This window comes from Alnus glutinosa, chromosome 1 (genome assembly GCF_958979055.1).
Source record: "Alnus glutinosa chromosome 1, dhAlnGlut1.1, whole genome shotgun sequence".
In the NCBI taxonomy this organism is placed as follows: Eukaryota; Viridiplantae; Streptophyta; class Magnoliopsida; order Fagales; family Betulaceae; genus Alnus; species Alnus glutinosa.
In genome coordinates this window covers 46,105,825-46,126,839 of record NC_084886.1, presented here as the reverse complement: position 1 = coordinate 46,126,839, position 21,015 = coordinate 46,105,825, and the positions used below count along the sequence as shown (strand labels likewise).

Genomic DNA, 21,015 nt, shown 5'->3' with positions numbered 1-21,015 from the left:
ATACACTCGACGCATAACACATAACTTTCCACTAATCGAATTCTAAGGAGTACTTCATCATGCCAATACTCTCGAAGAATTTGAAAATGATCAAATTAACATATGTGAACCAGTAATAAAATAGCTCCACTGCTAAAATCTCTTGTTGTTGAACAAGCATCCACCTGGGACAAAGGGTTCAAGAGAAGAAAAATGGCTACCTCTCATGGTGTAGCCCACAGATCCAGTCTGTAACGCTACACAGTGGGCCTCTTTTGGACTCAAAAGAAATCAGCAATAGAATCTCTTGAATACATCAATTTGACACCTTAAATCTACCAATCAATTTCTTAACTTTATTTATAACATATATAATTTTGCTATAGCTAATGGTGTATATAGCGCCATGTTATTTAAAATGCCTTTTATCTCACCCTGAAACCCAAATAATATGCTTCAACTCTATAAACCGTTTCAACTCCACTTGCCCTTTGCCCTTTATAATCAAGTGATACCTCTCCACCTTTAAAAGGAAAATCTTGTGTTAAAGCCATGGGAAAAAGAGATTTGGGAGTGGGAGGGTTTCTATTATCATTCGAGATCTAAAACAATTACCAACACATTTGATCTCTAAAAGTTAGCTCTGGTTGGTTTACACTCCACAAGTATATTGTTCAAGGTGTGAACCATCTTCACACAAAAACAAGAATTAGATTTGGAAGCCCCCAGTTGATTTTCTACTTAATTTGAATCATCTTACAGGACTGCAAGCGGACTACAGGGCTTGAACAAAACCCAGCGATTCCAATGTCTCTCACTCTTTCATATAATTGTATTTGCATCAGACAAACAAATGAACTGAACAAGTATGATGAATCCTATGTGACGGAATATTTCCTTCTCAAGTTGAGAAGCTTTCCTCACTAAAATTGTAATTTGCGGCTAGAATCTTTTTTCCTTCCATCTTCTTTTTCCAAGGGCAAAACAAGTACAAACAGGGAAACAAATTACCTACACCAATGGGTCCTCGGCCACATAATTGGTTCCGTTGATTTCTCTTTGCAGTCGAGAATCTTCATGGCGTATAAATTGAACAATTTTAGACCTCACTTCTGGTGGAATACGGACAGGACGGTAGTTTTTGTCAAGCCAGACTACTGTGCCCTTTGCTTCCAAAATAGGCTGCATGAAATGTTATCCAAGTTACTGAGCATCTATCCTTCAGATGGTTAACAAAATTGGTGCCTAGGTAACAAACCTCTTGATTTGGTAGTTTGAAGATGAAATGGTCAAGGTATAACCGGGCAGCTGAGGAGCCAGAGATCCTCACCTTTACTACAAATCTATCTCCACTCTAGATGGACATGAAAAACCATAAGAACAGATATGATGATATTGATATGATCAAGAGCTTTAGCCATAATGTACCAAGACCAATCCTATCAATCACGAAATGCAACAGCTTTAAACTGCTTACTAAAAGGAATAAAAGCATGTTTAAATTGTAAAAATACAGTGCTTCATGAATACCAAGCAAATTCCAATTTTAAGCTATTAGAATCCATTTTTCGTTGCAAAAACATCCTAAGCTAATATATCACTTTCTTGAGATCAAGAGCTGTATTACACTTGACATTTATTTTGGAATGGACAAAGACGTAATGAAGAAGTATGTGCAACAGGATTCTATTTAGTGCCTCATGAATTTAATGAATAATGAGAAAATATATAGAGACTGTGCTGTAAAGATCAAAGGCATACTCTTAGAGGTGCAAGGAATTTGAGGGACAATTCTGACAGTGCTAATGCATCACCACTGCGCACAACTGCATCAATGCTTACACCAATCCTTTCCATAAGTTCAAAACGAGCTGATTTCAGGAAAATTCATCAATTGTTAGTGAGTGTAAAGAGGGTAGGCTCTTACAAATGCTAGGATTAGTAGAAGAGCCAATGATGGCGCAACCATGGCATGGATAGAGAAGAAACATCCTCTTTTATAGCCCAAAACTAAGGCATAACCAAGCGTCCAAGAACAAGTGTCCATGGTAGTTAATTAGGTCAATAACGTTTTATTTTATTTTATTTTTGGTTTTTCTAGAGTCGAGGGTATTTTTATAATTCTATAATTGCTGGTTGTGGGTTATATTTTTGGGCCTGGGGTTTATTTTGTTAATAAATAAGTCTTCTTTAGCATATGGGTTTTTAGGTGTAAGTTTTGGCAAAGTCTCAGTTAGGAATTTGTTTACTAGTCAAAGAGTTCCAAGCTTATTAGCGAAATTAATATCCAGAGTCTATACAAGTGTCTCGCTGTACTCAAATAATTCAGAGTTCAATAATAAAATTGAGTGCTCTGGTCTATGGAAGGCTTGTATGCCTAGAGTGCTTTCTTTTCTTCTTCTCTTTCTATTGGTCACTGTTCATGTTGCTAATCATGGTACTGTTCACAGCTTGAAGATTTTTCCTTTCTTTCAATCCTTTGATCTCAACCCTTTTTCCTGAATGTTTTGAACCCTTTAACCTTGTCTTTTGCACAACTAATTCTTTAAATGAACCCTAAAGGCATAGTTCCATAATCCCTACTTCCTAGCCTTAAAACCCTAACTTTCATCGCTAAAGCCCACCACAAAACACAAAACAAACAAATTTCTCAAAATCTTTACTACATCATCCAATTCATTCCCAGACACTGGGAAGAACCCCTTCAAGCCAACTTCTACCTATCTACTTGAGAATGCCCATCCAAATTCGACAACATTGCACATATCAACTTTTATAGCCAGAGAAAGAAAACACACACACACTTCAGATCTATTTAATCGAAACAAATATGAATTTCAGAAAAACAAAATGTAAATTACGAAAGGACTGTGCTTTACATAGTGAGATACAATAAAAAAATAAACTTTCATAGGAATGTACTTGATATACATGAAAATATTTCATCAAATATATCTTCCGTCAATGATATTGTTCAAGTGTTACAATGGAATAACAAGTACAACAATTTCAAAGTAATTTACTAGCAGTATTATGCATTCATATGAACTTTCAGGTCTAGCAGTATCATGCATTCAAGTGTTACAATGGAATAATAAGGACTATGATAGCCTCAAGATTCCTAATTAATTTCACACTTTTATGAATTCCCAATACAATATCCATACAAACTGCCCTCATACACCATGCTCTTGGAACATAAAAATCAATGGCATAAAAACTACTGCCCACAGCCCACCCTTAAGAAAATTTTCCTATAATCAAGTTTGAAAACAAATCAAGCAGTCAAAATTGTTCAATTTTTCAATAGGAATCGATACACAAATAGTCTCACCGTGTTGGCAGTAACTTGCATAGATAGCATTGTTGACTACCCCATACTGATCCAGCTCGTAATCACGAACTTTGAACTCAACATCATGGAACCCACTCATTCTGCAAATCAAGGGGATGGATGTAATCAACAAAGGCTCTAATTGAAGTCTTTTAGAAATGCTACGAGAAAGCTCCAATTAAACCCAAAAAACAAAGAGAGAGAGAGAGAGAGAGAGTAAGCTGCAAGTACCCGTTGCCACCTTTGAGGTCCCAAAATGCGAGTGCGCTACAGCTTCTCGCGGCTGGGAATGATTGGACGCGCAGCAGCGAGAGCGGCCGTGTCAAGGGAAAAGCTGCCAGTGGGCGGCGGAGATGGAGCCACTTAGGCTTGACACGCGAGGCGGGAACCGCCGCGTGCGTGGGGTGGGCCGGCAGAAGCGAGTGCAATTGCGACATGCCCTTTGGACGGAGAAGGCAGAGAATTGGGGGAAGGTGGTGCCAATTCGTTGGCGTTACAATTCATGCAACTGTACCAACGGCTCTGCACCTACTACTCGCTGCCTTACTGTTTGATCAAATCAAGGATGGTTTGGTTTGGTAATCATCGTTAAGGTTTTTTTTTTTTTTTTTTTTTTGGAAGTAAGAAGTGACTGAATTTAATATAAAATAGAAAGAATTTGTATGAATTTTTTTTTTTAAAAAAAAAAATTATTTGTTGTAAGTTTTTTTTTTTGAATAATAATAAAAAATTATTAATGTAATCTAAAAAGTTCAAAAAATTAAAATATTTTGAAAACAGTTTTTTTTTTTTTTTTTTTTTTTTGAAAAATAATAAGAGGGAATGGAAAGGGAGGGTGGTTACCAAACACACCCAAATTACTGCTTTGTTGTCTTTCCAACACAACCTTGTCTATATTTTATCGGACAAATTTTTTCAAAATTGGTTAGCAATGTCGCTTTAAAATTATCAAAATTGGCAATATAAATGTTGGATGTTTCAACCTCTTTCAATCTTGGGTGATGTGTTTTGGAATTTCTCCTAGTTAACCATGAAGTTTATTTTATACTGGAATATAATGACATTCAGTGAAAAACGTGGTAACAACATAATAATTCTGAAACTTTATTGATCAAAAAAACAGATACAGAAATTGACCCCATAAAACTAAGGATCTAGCTAGGGAAAAACAAGCTTCCCTAATATCAATGTTGTAGGTGCTACTAGGTGGTAACTGTCACGAATACTTACTACAATTAAGGAGCGAAGATAGAGGAACCGAGTCTTTGAATTGGAACCATTGCTATCAATTTCTTTTTTGATATTTTTGTTGAACCAAAAGGGCTCCCGCCCCAAAGGTCACAAGATCACTGCATTCCCCTCTTGCCAAGACCAACCAATGTGTGACTATACCACTACCCCCACTTTACTCAAGTCTTGCGGCTTCTCAAAGATAATCTTACCTCCGTGCATGCCCGCATGAAGTATTACGTTGATAAGCGTAAGAGTGAATATGAATTTGAAGTCGGACGTCGATTGAGTTCTTGAGGAAGGGTGTCGAAGTTGGAAGACGAAGGCCATGAGAGGGGTTCTTTGTCGGTAGGTGCTAAGTGCCACCGTTTATGAAATTTGGAAGGCTCGTAATGCTATTCGGCATGGAGGACAGATCAAAACTGAAGAACAGATATTGAAATCTATCATCTGGGAAGTCCGGTATAGAGTTTCGGGGAAGAGAAGTTTTAAGAAAAATCTAGAAAATATTAGTTTGTGTTTGAACTGGAACATTGATGTTAATGTTTTGGTTTAATCAGGTTGTTAGTTGGTAGATGAGTTTCCAGAGGTTTCCTCTGTTTTGTTTGTGGTTTAATTGGTTTTGTCGGTGTTTGTACAGTACTATTCTTTTTGTTAATATCAATTTTTACTTATTCATCAAAAAAAAAAAAAAAACCTTACTGTCGGACCTCTATCCAGTTGCGGTCGTCAATGAAGCTCTCGCCACCTTTCTACGACCCGTATAAAGTGTTTGAATGTACTGGTCATGTTGCCTAGTGTCTTAACATTCCACCTAATTACAAGATCTATCCAGTCTTCCATGTTTCATGTCTGAAAAAGAAATTGGATACTTCTACAAAACGCCATTATCGGGCTCCCACCTGCTACAAAAAGATGTGAACCTTCTAAGACCGTCAAAGAGAGGTTCCTTGATTTACTTGGTACTCACTACTCAACGTTGAGGACAAGGTTGTCTTTTAAGAGTGGAAGAATGTTGGGATTCCCAAATCTTCCCCCCTAATTTCTCTGTATCATTTTGCTTGATTATTACGTTTATTCTTGATTGTTACACTTATCGCTCTCCATATTGGGCTTGATTTTCCCTTATAAATAAGCTGTGAATATCATATGGCTAATCATCAAAGAACAATACACATTGCTTGAGTAATAGTTGGAGGTTTGATCCCCTCGAAGAGATCACCCCTTCTCTCTATCTTTTAAATTTTCCAGCTTCTAAGAACAGGCACAAATTGTGAAACCCACAACACGTAGGTAGTTTGAGGAAGCGAGTTTGAGAGAGATGAGATGGGTAGATTAGGCATAACAAAGGGAGCATAATTGGAAGTTGTAAGGAGCCTAAATCTTACTATTGACACGTGGCAGGGCAAGTGGACTTGAGGGAGTTACTTGGCAGTTGCTCTAGGCCATGCGTCATGCAAACTTCTGATTAGTTGTATTTATGTTAGCTTCTGTTAATTGGCGGGTGTATAAATAAGGAGACTTGTATTCTGTTAATTCATTCTGGAAGTTATAATCAAATGTTCATTTGTGAACGTGGAGGCATGTGGCTCCTCGAATTGCCAAGGGTTTGAATACGATTGTTCTTCATCTTTCTCCTTTAATCGTTCTCTCTCAAATCTTTCTTAATCTTTCTCATTTCTCTCATAAAATCAGTAACAGTTATTCAGTACTGTTACAATTGGTATCAGAGCTCCAATCTATACTTCTACTCTATTGATTTGATCAATCCAAATGACTCAAACGAATCGATCGGTGCTGAAATATTCTGCCGATGGATGTGGATGGTACGACGGATTTGCTAGATTTTATCTCGTTTTTGGAGTTCCAGAGCATATGCGGAAGAAGCTGTTAGGTGGTCTTGGGCCTCTCTCAACCCTAAAAGCTAGTTCATGAGGTGAGGTTTTCCCTCACACTTATAAACCTGGGCTCTGATACCAGTGTTAGGTGGTCTTGAGCATCTCTCAACCCCAAAAGCTAGCTTATGAGGTGAGATTTTCCTTCACACTTATAAACTGACCACCAACCCCTTCCACAACCGATGTGGGACAACCCCAACAGAAGCAAGAAGCTAAGCGGAAATTTCAACAAGCTGAGTAGCAACAAAAAGCTGCAGTTATCGCACTACTTGATGAATTTCTTGAGCAGAATGCGACATACGCCAGAAAGCTCCAGGAGTTGCAGCAAGAGTATTCGTGGAAGACTCAAGAAACCTAGAAATTTCTTGAATTTTTCTAGGTTTTCTACCTTCTCAGGAACTGGAGGTAGCTCTTCAAATTCGATGGAGTCAATCGCTGGAGAAACTGCCACTATCTCGTTGAGCGTTTCTTTTCCATTCATGGCCAAATGTTCTGCCTCCGGAGACAATTTGCTGAAGAGGTTCTCCTGGAACTCTCTAACGCCTTTAGCCTGACTCTTCCGAATGTTTGCCATAATTTCAGCTAATCGAGTGTTGGATCGTTGTTTCGAGGCTTCTTGAGACTTCCGCTCGGCGTCTTAAGTCTTCTGTAACTGCTCTTGCAGCAACTCCTGGAACTTTCTAGCATATGTAGCATTCTGCTCAATACATTCATCAAGGAATGCGATAACTGCAGCTTTTCGTTGCTGCCCAGCTTGTTGAAATTTCCGCTCAGCTTCTTGCTTCTTCCGCACATGCTCTGGAACTCCAAGAACAAGATAAAATCCAGCAAAGCCGTCGTACCATCCACATTTATCAGCAGAATATTTCAGCGCCGATCGATTTGTTTGAGTCATCAAGATTGATCAAATCAACAGAGCGGAAGTATAGATCGATGCTCTGATACCAATAGTAACATATCCAAATCTGTTATAGAATTTATAGGGTTTCGCTTGCTGGATTGTAATTGAATTTGAATGAAAAGCGAATAGAATTGATGGAAGGACTGAATGAACAGTAAAATCAATAACGAATTGTATTGAAATTGTAACAAAATAGCCACATTCGAGAAGGCGAATCTCCATAGTATTCGAGGTGCTAAGCCTCCAAAAGTTCAAAACTTTACAATCCAATTCGGTAATCCCATCATTAGACTTTGGGCCTTATATAGACCTAGCCTTAAGCTAACTCTAACAACTGGAATAGGCCAAGCCCATTCAGCCCATCATTAACAACCCAGCCCATTTTTACTAATGGGAATGTTACAGAAGTGCAAGATTCAGCCATACTGAATTGGTGTGAACAAAAAGAGCTCTTATACCATAAAAACAAATTGAAAGAAGTTTGTGTTTGGCTGCATAACATTACTTGAACTTCTGTTTCATGTACAATTTATAGAACTTAAACAACTGTATACTCCTGAGATTGTGGAGTTTTGAATTGCATACAAAAGAAGTTTCCCAATACAACTAGTGTTCACCAAATCTATTTCTGCAGATTTGATTTTCTGCTATGTTGCTCTGTTATTGCTGGCTTGATTTTCGGACTGATGATATGATTTATTAACTTTAACTACTTATTCTTCATTGAGAGGTGATTTTTGCATAACAACCATACATAACAATTACACAACTCTACTCACATGGGGTAAGACCCACGTGGTAGGTCCCACTCCATATAAGTAGAGTTGTGTAATTATTGTGTATCGTTGTTGTGCAATAGGCATTTTCTTTCTTCGTTTAAATGGGCTTACAAATTACTTAGTAAAGAGATATATATAAGAGTGTTTCTCAAAATTTTTAGAGTCGAGGGTACATTGGCAAATAAGATTCTATTGTCATAAACCACAACTACCAAGAGGTATGAATCGTCTGGTAATTGCATTTTTTAAAAATTACGATTTGAAAATATAAAAAATCTGTTTTTTCAAATCCCAAAGAATTGGTATTTTTTTTTAAAAAAAAAACACATAATTTTAAAGGCTAACCTACCATTTTAAAAGACAAACTGCGATTTTATCAAACGGTTAATCGCGTTTTTAAAAATTACTTTTTGAAATCGCACATTTTAAAATCAATATTTTTAAATTGTACTTTTGAAATCATAATTCCAAACGTGTCCTTAAACGATATCAAAAATTAATTTATCTAATTGAGTTAAGATGGCAAGGTTGAGAATGAGTCGCGGCACACAAAGAGTTATTGTGCCATATTCTGACGGTCGGTATATCTGAAATGGATGCAAATTCATCTAGAGAAGTCGACTGGCCTATTGGCAATGAGCCCAAATAAAACATTTACAGCAGAGCAGCTAAAAGGATCATAAAGGTGAAATACAATTTTTGTCAAGTGAAAAGCAATAAGTTGCTGCTCATTGCAGCACAATCTCCAAGTTTTTTAATATTTGTTTCTCTCTCTCACACACACTCTCTCTCTCTCTCTTTGAAAATAATACTTTAATAATATTTAAATAAAATAAAGAATAAACAAAAGAATGTGCTAGAGTGCGTATGAAAAATGAATAGGTAAAATAGAAAAAATTCATTTTGACTAGGTAAAATACCTCCAACAGCCTGGAGATGCAAATTAGGGAAATAACTATTTGACATGGTAAAAAAGAATGTGCAACTTATTAAGAGAGAAATTAAAATAAAAAAAAAATCTTACTTTAAATTGTATTTGTCCAAAAAGTAGTATTTAAGGTTAACTATATTTACCTCCTTTAACTATTATTGTTTTTGTAATGTCCACCCAATTTATTAGTAGGGTTGTAATGTTCATCTTCTACAATTTAAAATGACAAAAATACACTCTAAAAAAAAAGAAAAGAAAAAAAAAAGACTTATCTAATATATTAAGAAATTATGTTAATGCAAAAACTTAAGCCATTAAATTGTAGTCTAATAATGTTAATATTAATCACTCGATCTTGTCACTTTTACTGGATGGGTAATGGGTTGATCCGGAACTCTTATCACTTTAACCTATCACATCCAATTCCTCTTCATGCATATCCAAACAATACCAATTATATGCACATGTAGTGATTATAAAATTAAATTGCTAATGACCAAACGCTCAATGATGTGACCAGATTTATGATGTTCTATATTCAAACACGTCATTGAAGGGATAGCCAATGATATAAATGTTCGATCATTCATTCAAGAAGGCAAAGGGTAATTGGTAACTCTCTCTTATCTATGCTATAATAATAATAATAACACTAACAATAACAAGAACAAGAACAAGAAGGCAAAGGTTAATTGGTAACTCTTTCTTATCTTTGATATATATATATATATTTTACGAGTAATGCTAAATACTACACTTTCATCATACTTTTATTTCACTGAATTGATGTGGCAATGCCCATCAGCCTTTATAATTTTTTTTTTTTTTTTTTTAGCAAAAACTAATCTATTGGATTGATATGGCACTATTACATCAGTCAAGTAAGATGGAAGTGAGATATAAGTTTAGTATATAGTATTATTATTATTGTTAAAGTACTCTAAAGTGTTGATTAAATGATTAAATTTATTCATTCATATCCGCATAAGCTTTTATGACAAGTGGTAATTTAACATGATATCAGATCAAAAGTCCTGCGTTAGAATCCTCTTTCATTTATTTACCTCTCATTTTAATTTAATTAATATTTCACTTGTTATGTGTCACATGGTAAAGGAATTAAGCTTTTAAAACAAATATTGATTTAAAAATAATAATTATTAATTTAATCACATTATTTTGAACGTGCTCATTACTTTGGAGTTTTGAGGTTTCCTTTCCTTGTTACTTTTAACTTTTAAGCCTCAGGCCTCAAGCCCCAAGCATCGGTAGTGTTCCTGTGGGCTTTTAGCTGTTTCAGAAACCAAACTGCTTTTTAATTAAGGGATATGCAAAACCGTGACATCCAACAACATCTTTGCTGGCGTGGAAAAAGACAAATTTATGACTTGGAAAAACACTAATTATTAAGAGATACGTTGCCTTTACAATTTTTGTATAATTCATGTAGACTCTAAATTTTAAAAATTAATTATTAAATATGTAGAACTTACATGTAGAAAAATAGATTCAATAATTAATTTTAAATTTTTTTTTTTACAAATGTTATAAACATTATCATATCTAAAACTCTAAATATTTGATCTTACACCTTGGCAGGGGCGGAGCCACACTATGGCTTGGGGGGGGCTTGGGCCCCCCCAAGCCAAAGGGTTCTCAAAAAAATCTAAAAAAAAAAAAAGAAAAAATATAATTTTTACCCATCTTCTTTAAAAAATTTGTAGTTTTGGCCCCCCAAATTATTATTTTTCAATTTGGCCCCCCCAAAGCCTAAAAGCTGGCTCCGCCCCTGCACCTTGGTCAGCTGAATGCCGGATGATAAGAAAATTTTGTCTTATGACTTGGAAGTTGGAAGCAATACTTAGGAACTACTGAATGATTGGACATGATATTCATCCCCTACTCATCTCCATATAACAACTTACAAATTTAATGGTGAATTTAAAAATAAGATGATGAATAATGGATGAATTTGTATCATTTTTAACTAAATAATAGCCAAAAAAACAAAAAACAAAAAACAAAAAATACTAGGTAATTGTTCTTACATAGTTCCATGTCCCTTTGTTGCAGGCAGCAACAAATTCTGACATCTTGCTGGTTTGATTTCTGTGATTTGTGATAATGGAGAAAAGCCAATGACAGAACAGAGATGATGCTGCAAAATGGGCATTGGGCATATTATGTTCCATGCTGTCCAGTTTGGGGTCGAGGTTGTGGGGTCAATCTCTTACTTTTTTTTTTTTCTTTTTTTTTTTTTTATTGTTATTTTGTTCCATGCACCCCTTGAGGTTCTGTCAAAGAATAAAATGCAAATGCTGCCTTGCAAGGAATTTTTGGTTGTGCTCAAAGTTGATTGTCAGTCCACCAATGTCATGAGGACCTACCATCGTTGATGGTACTGCCTCCATACTTTGGGGTAATTTTTAGTTTTTCATCACCACCAAATTTTGGAAAAAAAGGAATGTGAGAGAAAGTGGCATATATTGCCCTCATGACTCGTTAGTACATGTTACCATGTATATGCAAGGACGCTGTACTTTGAGGAATCAAACGTAAAATCAGATTGGAAATCAGGGAAGAGGAAGAATGAGAATCCAATTATTTAAACTTGAAAATAATATTATATAATTACAATGCAAAACCGATATAAAATAATTATCCCAAAATTTTTTTTTAAAAAAAGTGGACTCATAAAAATAAAAATAATAATAATAATAGTGAATTAAATCATTTAATTTTTAAAATTAGAGAAATATTTTGTTTTTTCATGCACATCAGTCAGTCAGTCAGTATGTGTCTTTTACGGGGAATTATGTGAAGGGAAGTGCCGTGACTATGAAGAGTCAATTATTCATTCTCCAAGCCTGGAATCAAACTGCCGATTGAGTACGCAATTCACAGCTTAATTACCAAATGCCCCTTCTGAATGTATACATGTGCACAATTTACGTGGTGAATTTTTAGTTTTTTTTTTTTTTTTTTTTTTTTTTTAATGCATACGCATATCAAACAAAATAATATTCAAGCATCGTCGTCGACTTTGCTTCCATTCGGACGAGAATTTTTTATAATTATTTGTTCAAATTTAAAGAATTTGAACAGGTAATTGTGAGAAATCATTTATATGACTCACCTGACCAGATAAATAGATGAACAATTTAATTTTTATTTCGCCATGTAAATCTCATAAATAACATCTTACAATTACCTGTTTGAATTCTTTTAAATTTAAACAAATAATTATAAAGAATCTTAACCCCACCCACCACGTCCACATTTATCTAGATAATACATGTTAGAACATAGGCTCATTCAAAGGCAGTTTTCCACCACAAAAACACGCGTGCCCTCGTAACGACCACGTTAAATTTTGTCATGTTCATGTCATTGTAGTCTCAATTATTAAGGGAATTAATGTATCTTGGTATCTACAACCAAATCACATGATGAGCAATCTTAGCTTTAACATAACAAAAAGAAAAGAAATAAAGAAATAAAGAAAGGGTTTCGAGTGATTTAAGGCATCTCTCCACTGTAGAGCTATTTACTGAAATATGGAATACTCTATCCTTGTGAGAATCGACCCTCTCCACCCGAGTACGTACAAATCGCCTTTGCACCTTCAATAATTGATTCTCATACAAATCCATTCATATCTCTAAGCCTCTGATCGATCCCCACCACTATCCCCACATTCAATGTTCCCTTTCCTAGTACGTACTCTTGTGCCCCTACATTTAAAGTTGGGCAAGCAATTTAGTTCAATGACTTGTCAATTTAGTTCAGAGAGTGTGTGCGCGTGAATCTGAAAATAAGTAGAAAATATAATAAAATTAAAAAATTACAAAAAAAAAAAAAAAAACATTGGCAGTCTAACTTCCAGAGAAAAATTCTACACATACTCTCGAGCCCTTACTCATTGATATTATTAGATGCTACATGTATTTTCATTTGTTATTTTATTGAATGGCGATTTTCGCTCACTTAAAAATATATGTAGCACTTCTTTACTCCTTGACGGTAGTGAAAATCACCATTGATACATTCGCCTAAAATTTAATAGTAATTTTCATACGTCATATCAAAGAATATACTCTTGAGAAGAATATACTCTTGAGAGTACAAACTTCAAAGCAAATGTAACATTTCTCACCGAAAGTATAAATTTTGTACATTATCCTTTGTAGATAGACTCCAACCGACTCCAAGATGAAGTGAACAGTGCCACAGTGGAATTTAAATTTTAAAATGAGGCCTCTAAGGGATTTTTTTTTTTTTTTTTTTTTTTTTATTGGAGTTCTAGAGCTAGTCTCTTAATAGAAGAAAAAATACATTGTATTTTTGTTGATATTAATTGTTGTGTTCTTGAGCCTCTAACTATTTATTTTTTATTGAAACTAAAGAGTCTCTAAAAAAGAGATAATGCTTCTTTTATTTTTTCAAAACCATTCAATTGGGCCTTTTTTTTTTTTAAAACAAACCTATCTTTGAGGGTCTTTTATTGTATTGAGATTTGAGAAAAAATCGTTTCAACTTATAATTAGGCATTTTCTTTTCTTTTTTCCAAACAAACATGTTTTTAGAGCCTTATTCCACTTAAGAGCTTAGGCAACCACCTAACTTGCGTAGTAGATGAGGCGTAGGTGGTCCTGCCTCTACCTTTGAAGGGGTTGGAGAAACAAATTAAAGCAGCATAGGGAAAAACAGTGTTTACTGTGGTTGGGGCAAGAATCAATGGTCTTCCAATGGCACTGCTCACTACACAATTAAAATTTGCAACATGCTTCGATGCCGCCCTACTCAACACACTATAATTCCACGCTTAGTAGTTTAATTAGTTTATCATGCAATATTTTTTGCCCAGTCAATCACGCTTCTTACTTGTATCTAGAATCACAAAACAATGGAAGGAATCATTCCCCAAAAGAAACACATGCACGGACGGGTCCTTTTCAGGACCCGACTCTCTTCCACTTAAGACTTTTCTCACTTCTCTTCTTTTGCAAGGATCCACAATGTTTTACACGATTAATTAATAAATTAAGGTTTTATATAATCAAATTCGAATCAATTCGAGTTGATCCAAATTATCCCATTTAATAAACAGGTTAATTGTAGTTTAACTTGCTTAATCTATGAGGGACCCGCATAAATTGCATTTATAAATTAAATTAGATTTTATTCTCTCTTTTTTTTTTTTTAACAAAAAATAAAATTCATAAATTCATATATATATATATATATTAAATTTTATATACACATCGAAACGGGTGATGGTTGACATATTTATTAAATGGGTTATGCAGGTGGAGTGGATCAACCTAATACATTCTATTAATTAAACGGATTAGCGGATTGTGTAGTTTCAATTGCTAATTTAAATGGTCGCATTAGAGTTGAAAGATTTTACCCGTTAAACTAAAGAGTTCAAATTCGAAACCTATAAGTTAACCCGACACTCTAACATGAATTGTCAATAAAGTACTCTTTAAAATATATAAATGTGACCCATTTAACTAAAATGATCAAATTCAAATTAACCTATAAGTCAACAAGACACTTAAACACAAATTGTCGGTGGGGTTAACTTCAAAATGCACGTGATAACATTATAGTGTTCATAGTTAGCCTATACGGACTTTAAGTAAATTAATGAATTAACAATGCATGAAACCATTAGCCACTATTCATGGTGGACCCAATTGAGAGACAATCAGATGATCATGGCCTTCTGATTTTCTCCACTCTTGAACGAGGTTAAAGGCAGCTGGCAGCCCTTGTGTCTAGCTTCATTCTTGACTGATGACGATAGAAAACATTGAAAGGTGGTCAGGGTGTCTCTAATGGTAGTTTTCATGACCTGGAGTCTGGAGATAACCTAGCTAGGTAGGACCGATCTTACTATCAGGCAACTAGATTTGCCACGTCTAGCTTATAAAGTTCTATTCTTTTTTCTTTTTCTTTTTTCTTTTTTATGGAGAGGCAAGTGCATGTGGATAAATTCTAATTAGTGATTACTTTTCTTTTTTCCAAGCTGTAATTTGAACCCTGTTGGATTCTATAAATCCATGGCTTCTAGTGTTACTTTCACAGATCTATCTTAAACACATCAAAAAAAGAGAGAAAGAACAACCTTTGCAACCCCCCCTCCGAGAGAGAGAGAAGCACAGACAACAAGGAAAGGAGAGTAGCTATCAGCTATGCCTTCTGCTACAAAGAAGGTTTGCAAATCTAATGAAGAAGAGATGGAGCTAAGAAGAGGTCCATGGACTCTTGAAGAGGATAGTATGCTCATCCATTACATTGCCTGTCACGGGGAAGGTCGTTGGAATCTGCTAGCTAAATGTGCAGGTAATTAACAAACCATTCCATCACATTAATAAGATAGATTCTTCTTTTTGTTCAATTAAGTTGACACACTTTTTTCTTTCTCTACTGTAAAAGGACTGAAGAGAACTGGAAAGAGCTGTAGATTGAGATGGCTGAATTATTTAAAACCCGATATTAAGCGCGGGAATCTCACGCCGCAAGAACAGCTCTTGATCCTTGAACTCCATTCCAAGTGGGGTAATAGGTGAATTTCTTCTGCCTATATCATAAGCCCAAGTATTCAGGGAGCAGATCGAGTTTGATTGATTTGTGCTTTTGTTTCTGCAAATTTTGCTAATTCATGACTAATTTGTCTTTCTTTTCTGTTCTCGTTGATTTGGGAAATCAAGGTGGTCAAAGATTGCGCAACATCTACCAGGAAGAACGGACAATGAAATCAAGAATTACTGGAGAACGAGGGTCCAAAAACAGGCACGCCAGCTGAATATTGAGTCTAATAGCAAGAGGTTTGTTGATGCAGTAAGGTGTTTTTGGATGCCAAGATTGCTACAGAAGATGGAGCAGACTTCTTCCCCCACAAATTCTTCATTGACATCCATGAATTCCCAGGGTTCCTCAGCTCCTTGCCTTGTATCCTCGTCAACATCTCCCCCGCCAAGAAAGCTGATACCCACTACTTCAAATTATCACAATGAAAATTCAAGCACTTCTATCATGACAAGCCCAAGTATTCATTCCTCAGAATATTCCATGAAAATCTCAGAACAGTCTCAATTAGCTCCTGAACACCCAGCAGGTCCTTTCCATGCCTTGGATCATTGCACAGTCTACAACCATCCAAATCTAACTGATGTTCACTTTGTAGACAGCAGAAGCTACGACATGGAGGCACTACTCATCCGGGACCCCATGTCAGCAACGGAGACCTATGAGAACTCTCTGTTGGATTGCCATATGGCAGATGCTGATTGGCTTTCTGACAACATGGCAAATTCTTTATGGAATATGAATGAAATTATGTGAAGCTCCAGTACCCATAGATCATCATCATGCATGATTTCAGTCATTGTACTGATCCAGATAGGATTATATATACTCATTGTAACTCTGTATTTGGTTTCGTTATGAAACAAAAAAATCTATAGCAAATTTGAATTTTACTGGTGAATGGTTTCTGTAGTGGGGTGTATAGGAGTTGGACAAGACTGTGTACAGATGAAGCAAATGTATCTTAATTTCCTTGATGGGGGTTGTTATCAATGCATTTTCAACAAGCCAATAAATTTATTATTTGCAGATTGACCCCTATAATGTAAACCATGGGATAGCTACTATCTGGTCAATCACAGAAAGGAAAAGAATCGAGAGAGGAAGTAATTAAGAGAAAAAAAGGTGGAGTCACATCTAGTTGTGGGGGCACCATACATTATGTATATGTTTCTTAGGAAAGGGCGGTGAATGTGGTGAAGGTGCTGTTTAGCAGGAAGGGGCCAGAAAATGCTAATTCTTCTCGAAAATATTCAAGTACCAGAGCATGACAGACAATAATGAACTGGTGGCAAAATTCATTGAAATAATTACGACAGTGGACCAACTGATCATCTGCTGGTGTCACTTTCTAAAAGTAGTTTGAAACTTTATTTTTTCCGAAGATGAAATAAAGCGTATGTAGAGACTTGATTAGTTTTTGTTTCTATGCAAATACGAGGGGAAATGGGAAGGGAAAGTATACCCAACAATGGCAACAAAGACTCCAGCACAATCAATACTACAGTGCAGAAAAAAAAACTTAAAATCTACTGAGAAAGGTGGAAAACCCAAAGAATGCCTTGCCATGCATATAAATTCAATGAATATATACTTGGCATGTCCTCAAACTCCATGGAATGTTGAACTTGTCCAATCACCGGCATTTTTTATGATGTGGAAGGCATCATATTCATAAAGAGAACATGCTACTGTGTGACTAAAGTCCAATAAAACAATTGTTTCTAAGATCCTTTCTGCATATCTATCACAGTTAGCTAGGAAGCCGATCGAGTTCACGATGATCATTCTTTAGGTCTTCAGAATATGTTTAACAAAGACTTAAAATATGCAGTCTTCAATTACATCCCTATTCAAGCAACTGTGAACAGTGAAGCAGCCCCCACTGGTTGATGCATTTAGGTGGGTGAATAGTGATAATTTCAATCATCAAATTCACATACATAGGCTCGAGGGAAGTACAAGTAACAGCTGCCAAAAGTATGATAAACTTCAAGTCATTTTCAGCAAAAGTTTTCAAACTCCCACTTTGTATTACTTTCTTAATGCATTACTATGAGACAACACCTTTAACCCTATTAGACAGTTGCTATTTGATAAGATAATTTTTTAATTGAGAAAAAAAACATATATTTCTCACACGCTTAAGAGACGCATGACTATTTTATAGATTGGGTCGAAAGAACTTCAACCAACTCATTTTCCTCCTCATGGTGGGCTATTACATAAACAAATTGAGGATTTCCAACGATGCCCAAGAACTACAAATGAAAAACTAAGGCATTGCTTGGCTTTGATCAAGGGTTTTTTTAGAGATACACGAATTTTTAGTAGCTAAATTAACATGAGTGATTTAAGGGCGGAATCACGTCCATACCAAAACAGGTGAGCTTTTTCAGTGAGTCCATGGTCATGCTTGGTAGGTTATCTGCCGCGCGTGAACATGATGACTTAACATTATGCATGTAAGAAAACTATATACTTATTCATCCAAAAAACAAACAAAAAAAAACTATATACTTGTCATCTGATAATTTCATTAATTGAAGATATTGGTTGGTCTTGATGCATGGCTAACTTTGACCGATCCAGTTAGACTATAACCTTAGTCTACTCTATTCAATCCTGGCTTAATTGACGGAGAAGATATTAAATGAAATGAATAGAACTCAAGGGGGAAAAGTATTGTCATCTTGTAACCATGCATGGACAAAATCTGAGGTAGATGAATCAAGGGAATTAGTACTGTGATGATCTAATTTGTTCTCTAGCAGAGAAAAAAAACAAAAACATAAACAAAAACAAAAAAGAGTAGAAGGATGCCGAGGGGATGACCTTGAATAGGAAGACAACTAATTTGATTAATCCCAAACATCTTAATGTTTAGTAGTCCTAGAAAATTCTCAATTGGTGTATCCTTTTCACCACCTATTTGGCCATGGCCCAGTGCTAACTTCTAAATAAGAATCTCATTTTTATTTTTCTCTTTTCTTTTCTTTCTTTGGTTTCAAAGAAAATAATGACACTCAGAAGAAAATCTTAACATCACAATCTCACAATTTTTTTTTTTTTATAGAACATAATCCTAATTTACCGTTGTTGATATATAGCCCTAATTTTTGTTAAAATATCTTTTAAATTATTAAATTCGTTTTCTCCTATCAACTTAACCTTTTAAGACAACAAATGATTTATATAGTATTAGAACAAAAGCTATGAATTCAAATTCTTACTCTGCAGTTCATCACTCATTTCATTAAATATTTCACTTGTTGACCTGTTAAATTAACTCACTCCTATCAATTTAAGTTTTTGAAATAACTAATGAATTTAATAGACAATTCAAACATAAAACAATCCTAAAAATATAAAAAATAATTTTCACATTTATATCATATAAAAATAATTCTTCAAACCAACACATTAACAAGAATCGCCTTGTGCGGCCCTTACAAAGGCACAACATGTTTATGGCTCATTTGGAATCATAGATAAAACCATTGCTTACTGTTTGTCTCTTTTTCGTTTGAACTCTGTTATTTGAGGTGTCCTCTCCTTTATGGTTCTTTAATCACATCTAACCCTTTTCTCATTTTTGAAAAAAAATTCCATATGTTTTTGGAGGAACTCCCCCCGTAGCCAGATCAGAAAGTTTTTGCTTTTGGAAAAGTGGGCATCCAAACATGTACCAAAAATTGTGCCAAGTTTCCATGTGAGTTGGAACCTTGGGAGCGAGATGGACTGGACACGCATCCTTTCACATTTCAATCAAATCGCCCTTTCGCTATCGAACTAAGCGTGAAGAGACTAAACTCCCACAGAGAGAGAGAGAGAGAGAGAGAGAGAGAGAGAGAGAGAGGTCTTTTTCTTTCATTCTTTCTTCACAAAGAGCTCTCCCTTATTGGCCATCAACCCCCATTGAACTTCTAGGACCAAGCCAACCCAAAGCGTGGTATTTACTATTCAGCCAAATATTTGGAAGAGAGGTGTCAATTATTGCAAGTATGTGGACTTTTTTATAGGTGTGTGTTAAGTTTTATATTTGAGGGGAAACTATATTTTTCTCTCAATTTTTAATGTTTTTCCTAGATTTTAAAAAGTTAAAATGTCTCCTACTAATCTATCAAGCATTTTCAAACTTTTTCCGTTAAAGTTTTTTGTTAAATCGGATAGAAAATGGGCCGTGGACAAGATATATGGCCCAAAATGACAATAATACCCCTCTCAAATGTATTTTTTTAAAATAAAAATAAAAAAAAAATCTAAAGATGTAGTTGTATTTTCACACTTCACATATGTGGTATTATGGTTTATTTGTGTAAAAAAAAAAATCACGTGAATCGCGTGTGACCTTTTTTTTGTTATGATTTAACAGAAAATTCTAGCAGATGGAGTAACTAAAAAGACTTGGCAAATTTGAAGTTCGGAGAACATTACAAATTCAGTGGTAATTTGATGGAATACGTGTAGTTTCTCCTATATTTTGTATACACTAAGTCCATCTAAAATTGTAAGGGATATAAGATAGTAGGCCTTTTATCTAATGGGCTTCTCTTTGTAAATAAGTTAGTTTTGTTGGCCTATGCTAGTTTTCTAATGTAATTGGATATTCTAGAAGGGATTGAGTGAGCTGTACATTCTGTTACAGTATTCTATAATAGAATGGGTTATTTAAGAGATGATGCACGAGTAGAAGGTAAGCAGAAAGAAGAAGAATATTGTAGTTGGCTATTTCTTGGAGAGATTAGGTCTCTCGAAATGCCTGAAAGACTCTAGGCCTCTCGGAGTGCCAGGGAGAGATTGGGCCTCCCAAAGCGCCCGTAATTATCCATCTATAATCTTCATCTTCTTCCTTGAATCTTCACCAATTTTGCCTTTGTTTGGTTATAATATCCCTAAATTCATCTTCATATAAGAAAAACCCATTACAAAGATATACAAAATAATTACTCGAAATTTCAAAATATGATTGAACTTTTCAAAATACGTATAGATATAATCGACATGTCACTAGATCGATGCAAATGATATGGAAGTTAACCTAATAATGGTAGTCCAGGATCTTCTTTGAGGCTGTAGTATGAATTGCTGCAATGGATAGTGTAATTTTTTTTTTTTTTTTTGTCGTTGTTTTGATTATTTGTAATTTTTTTTTCTTTTGTACTGGTTTGCTGTTGTGTTTCCTTATTTTCACTCATCTATTAAAACAAAAAAATATATATATTAACCCATTTGGCAACCCCCTCCCCTCATATTGAGGGAGAAATTTTTTTTTTAGTGGTAGTAAAATGTGATTGATGTGATATAAAATTAAAAGAACTTATATAAAAAAGTTAAAATAAAAATAAAAAGTATTATAGTGA

General features: G+C 35.1%; 2 protein-coding genes across 2 annotated transcripts; one reads left to right on the top strand and one right to left on the bottom strand.

Annotated features, from left to right (window-relative positions):
• Positions 1–545: 545 nt before the first annotated feature.
• LOC133861774 (acyl-acyl carrier protein thioesterase TE3, chloroplastic-like) lies at positions 546–3,901 on the bottom strand. The gene is made up of 5 exons (XM_062297616.1): positions 3,545–3,901; positions 3,314–3,414; positions 1,741–1,850; positions 1,238–1,333; positions 546–1,161 (listed from the first exon to the last, which is right to left on the bottom strand). Exons 1-5 carry the CDS (start codon positions 3,748–3,750, stop codon positions 991–993), a joined length of 684 nt encoding a protein of 227 aa, XP_062153600.1. The 5' UTR covers positions 3,751–3,901; the 3' UTR covers positions 546–990.
• An 11,004-nt stretch (positions 3,902–14,905) lies between these two features.
• LOC133853050 (transcription factor MYB62-like) lies at positions 14,906–16,687 on the top strand. Its single transcript, XM_062289572.1, has 3 exons — positions 14,906–15,406; positions 15,500–15,629; positions 15,775–16,687. The coding sequence occupies exons 1-3, from the start codon at positions 15,256–15,258 to the stop codon at positions 16,406–16,408; spliced, it is 915 nt and encodes a 304-aa protein (XP_062145556.1). The 5' UTR covers positions 14,906–15,255; the 3' UTR covers positions 16,409–16,687.
• Positions 16,688–21,015: the final 4,328 nt, after the last annotated feature.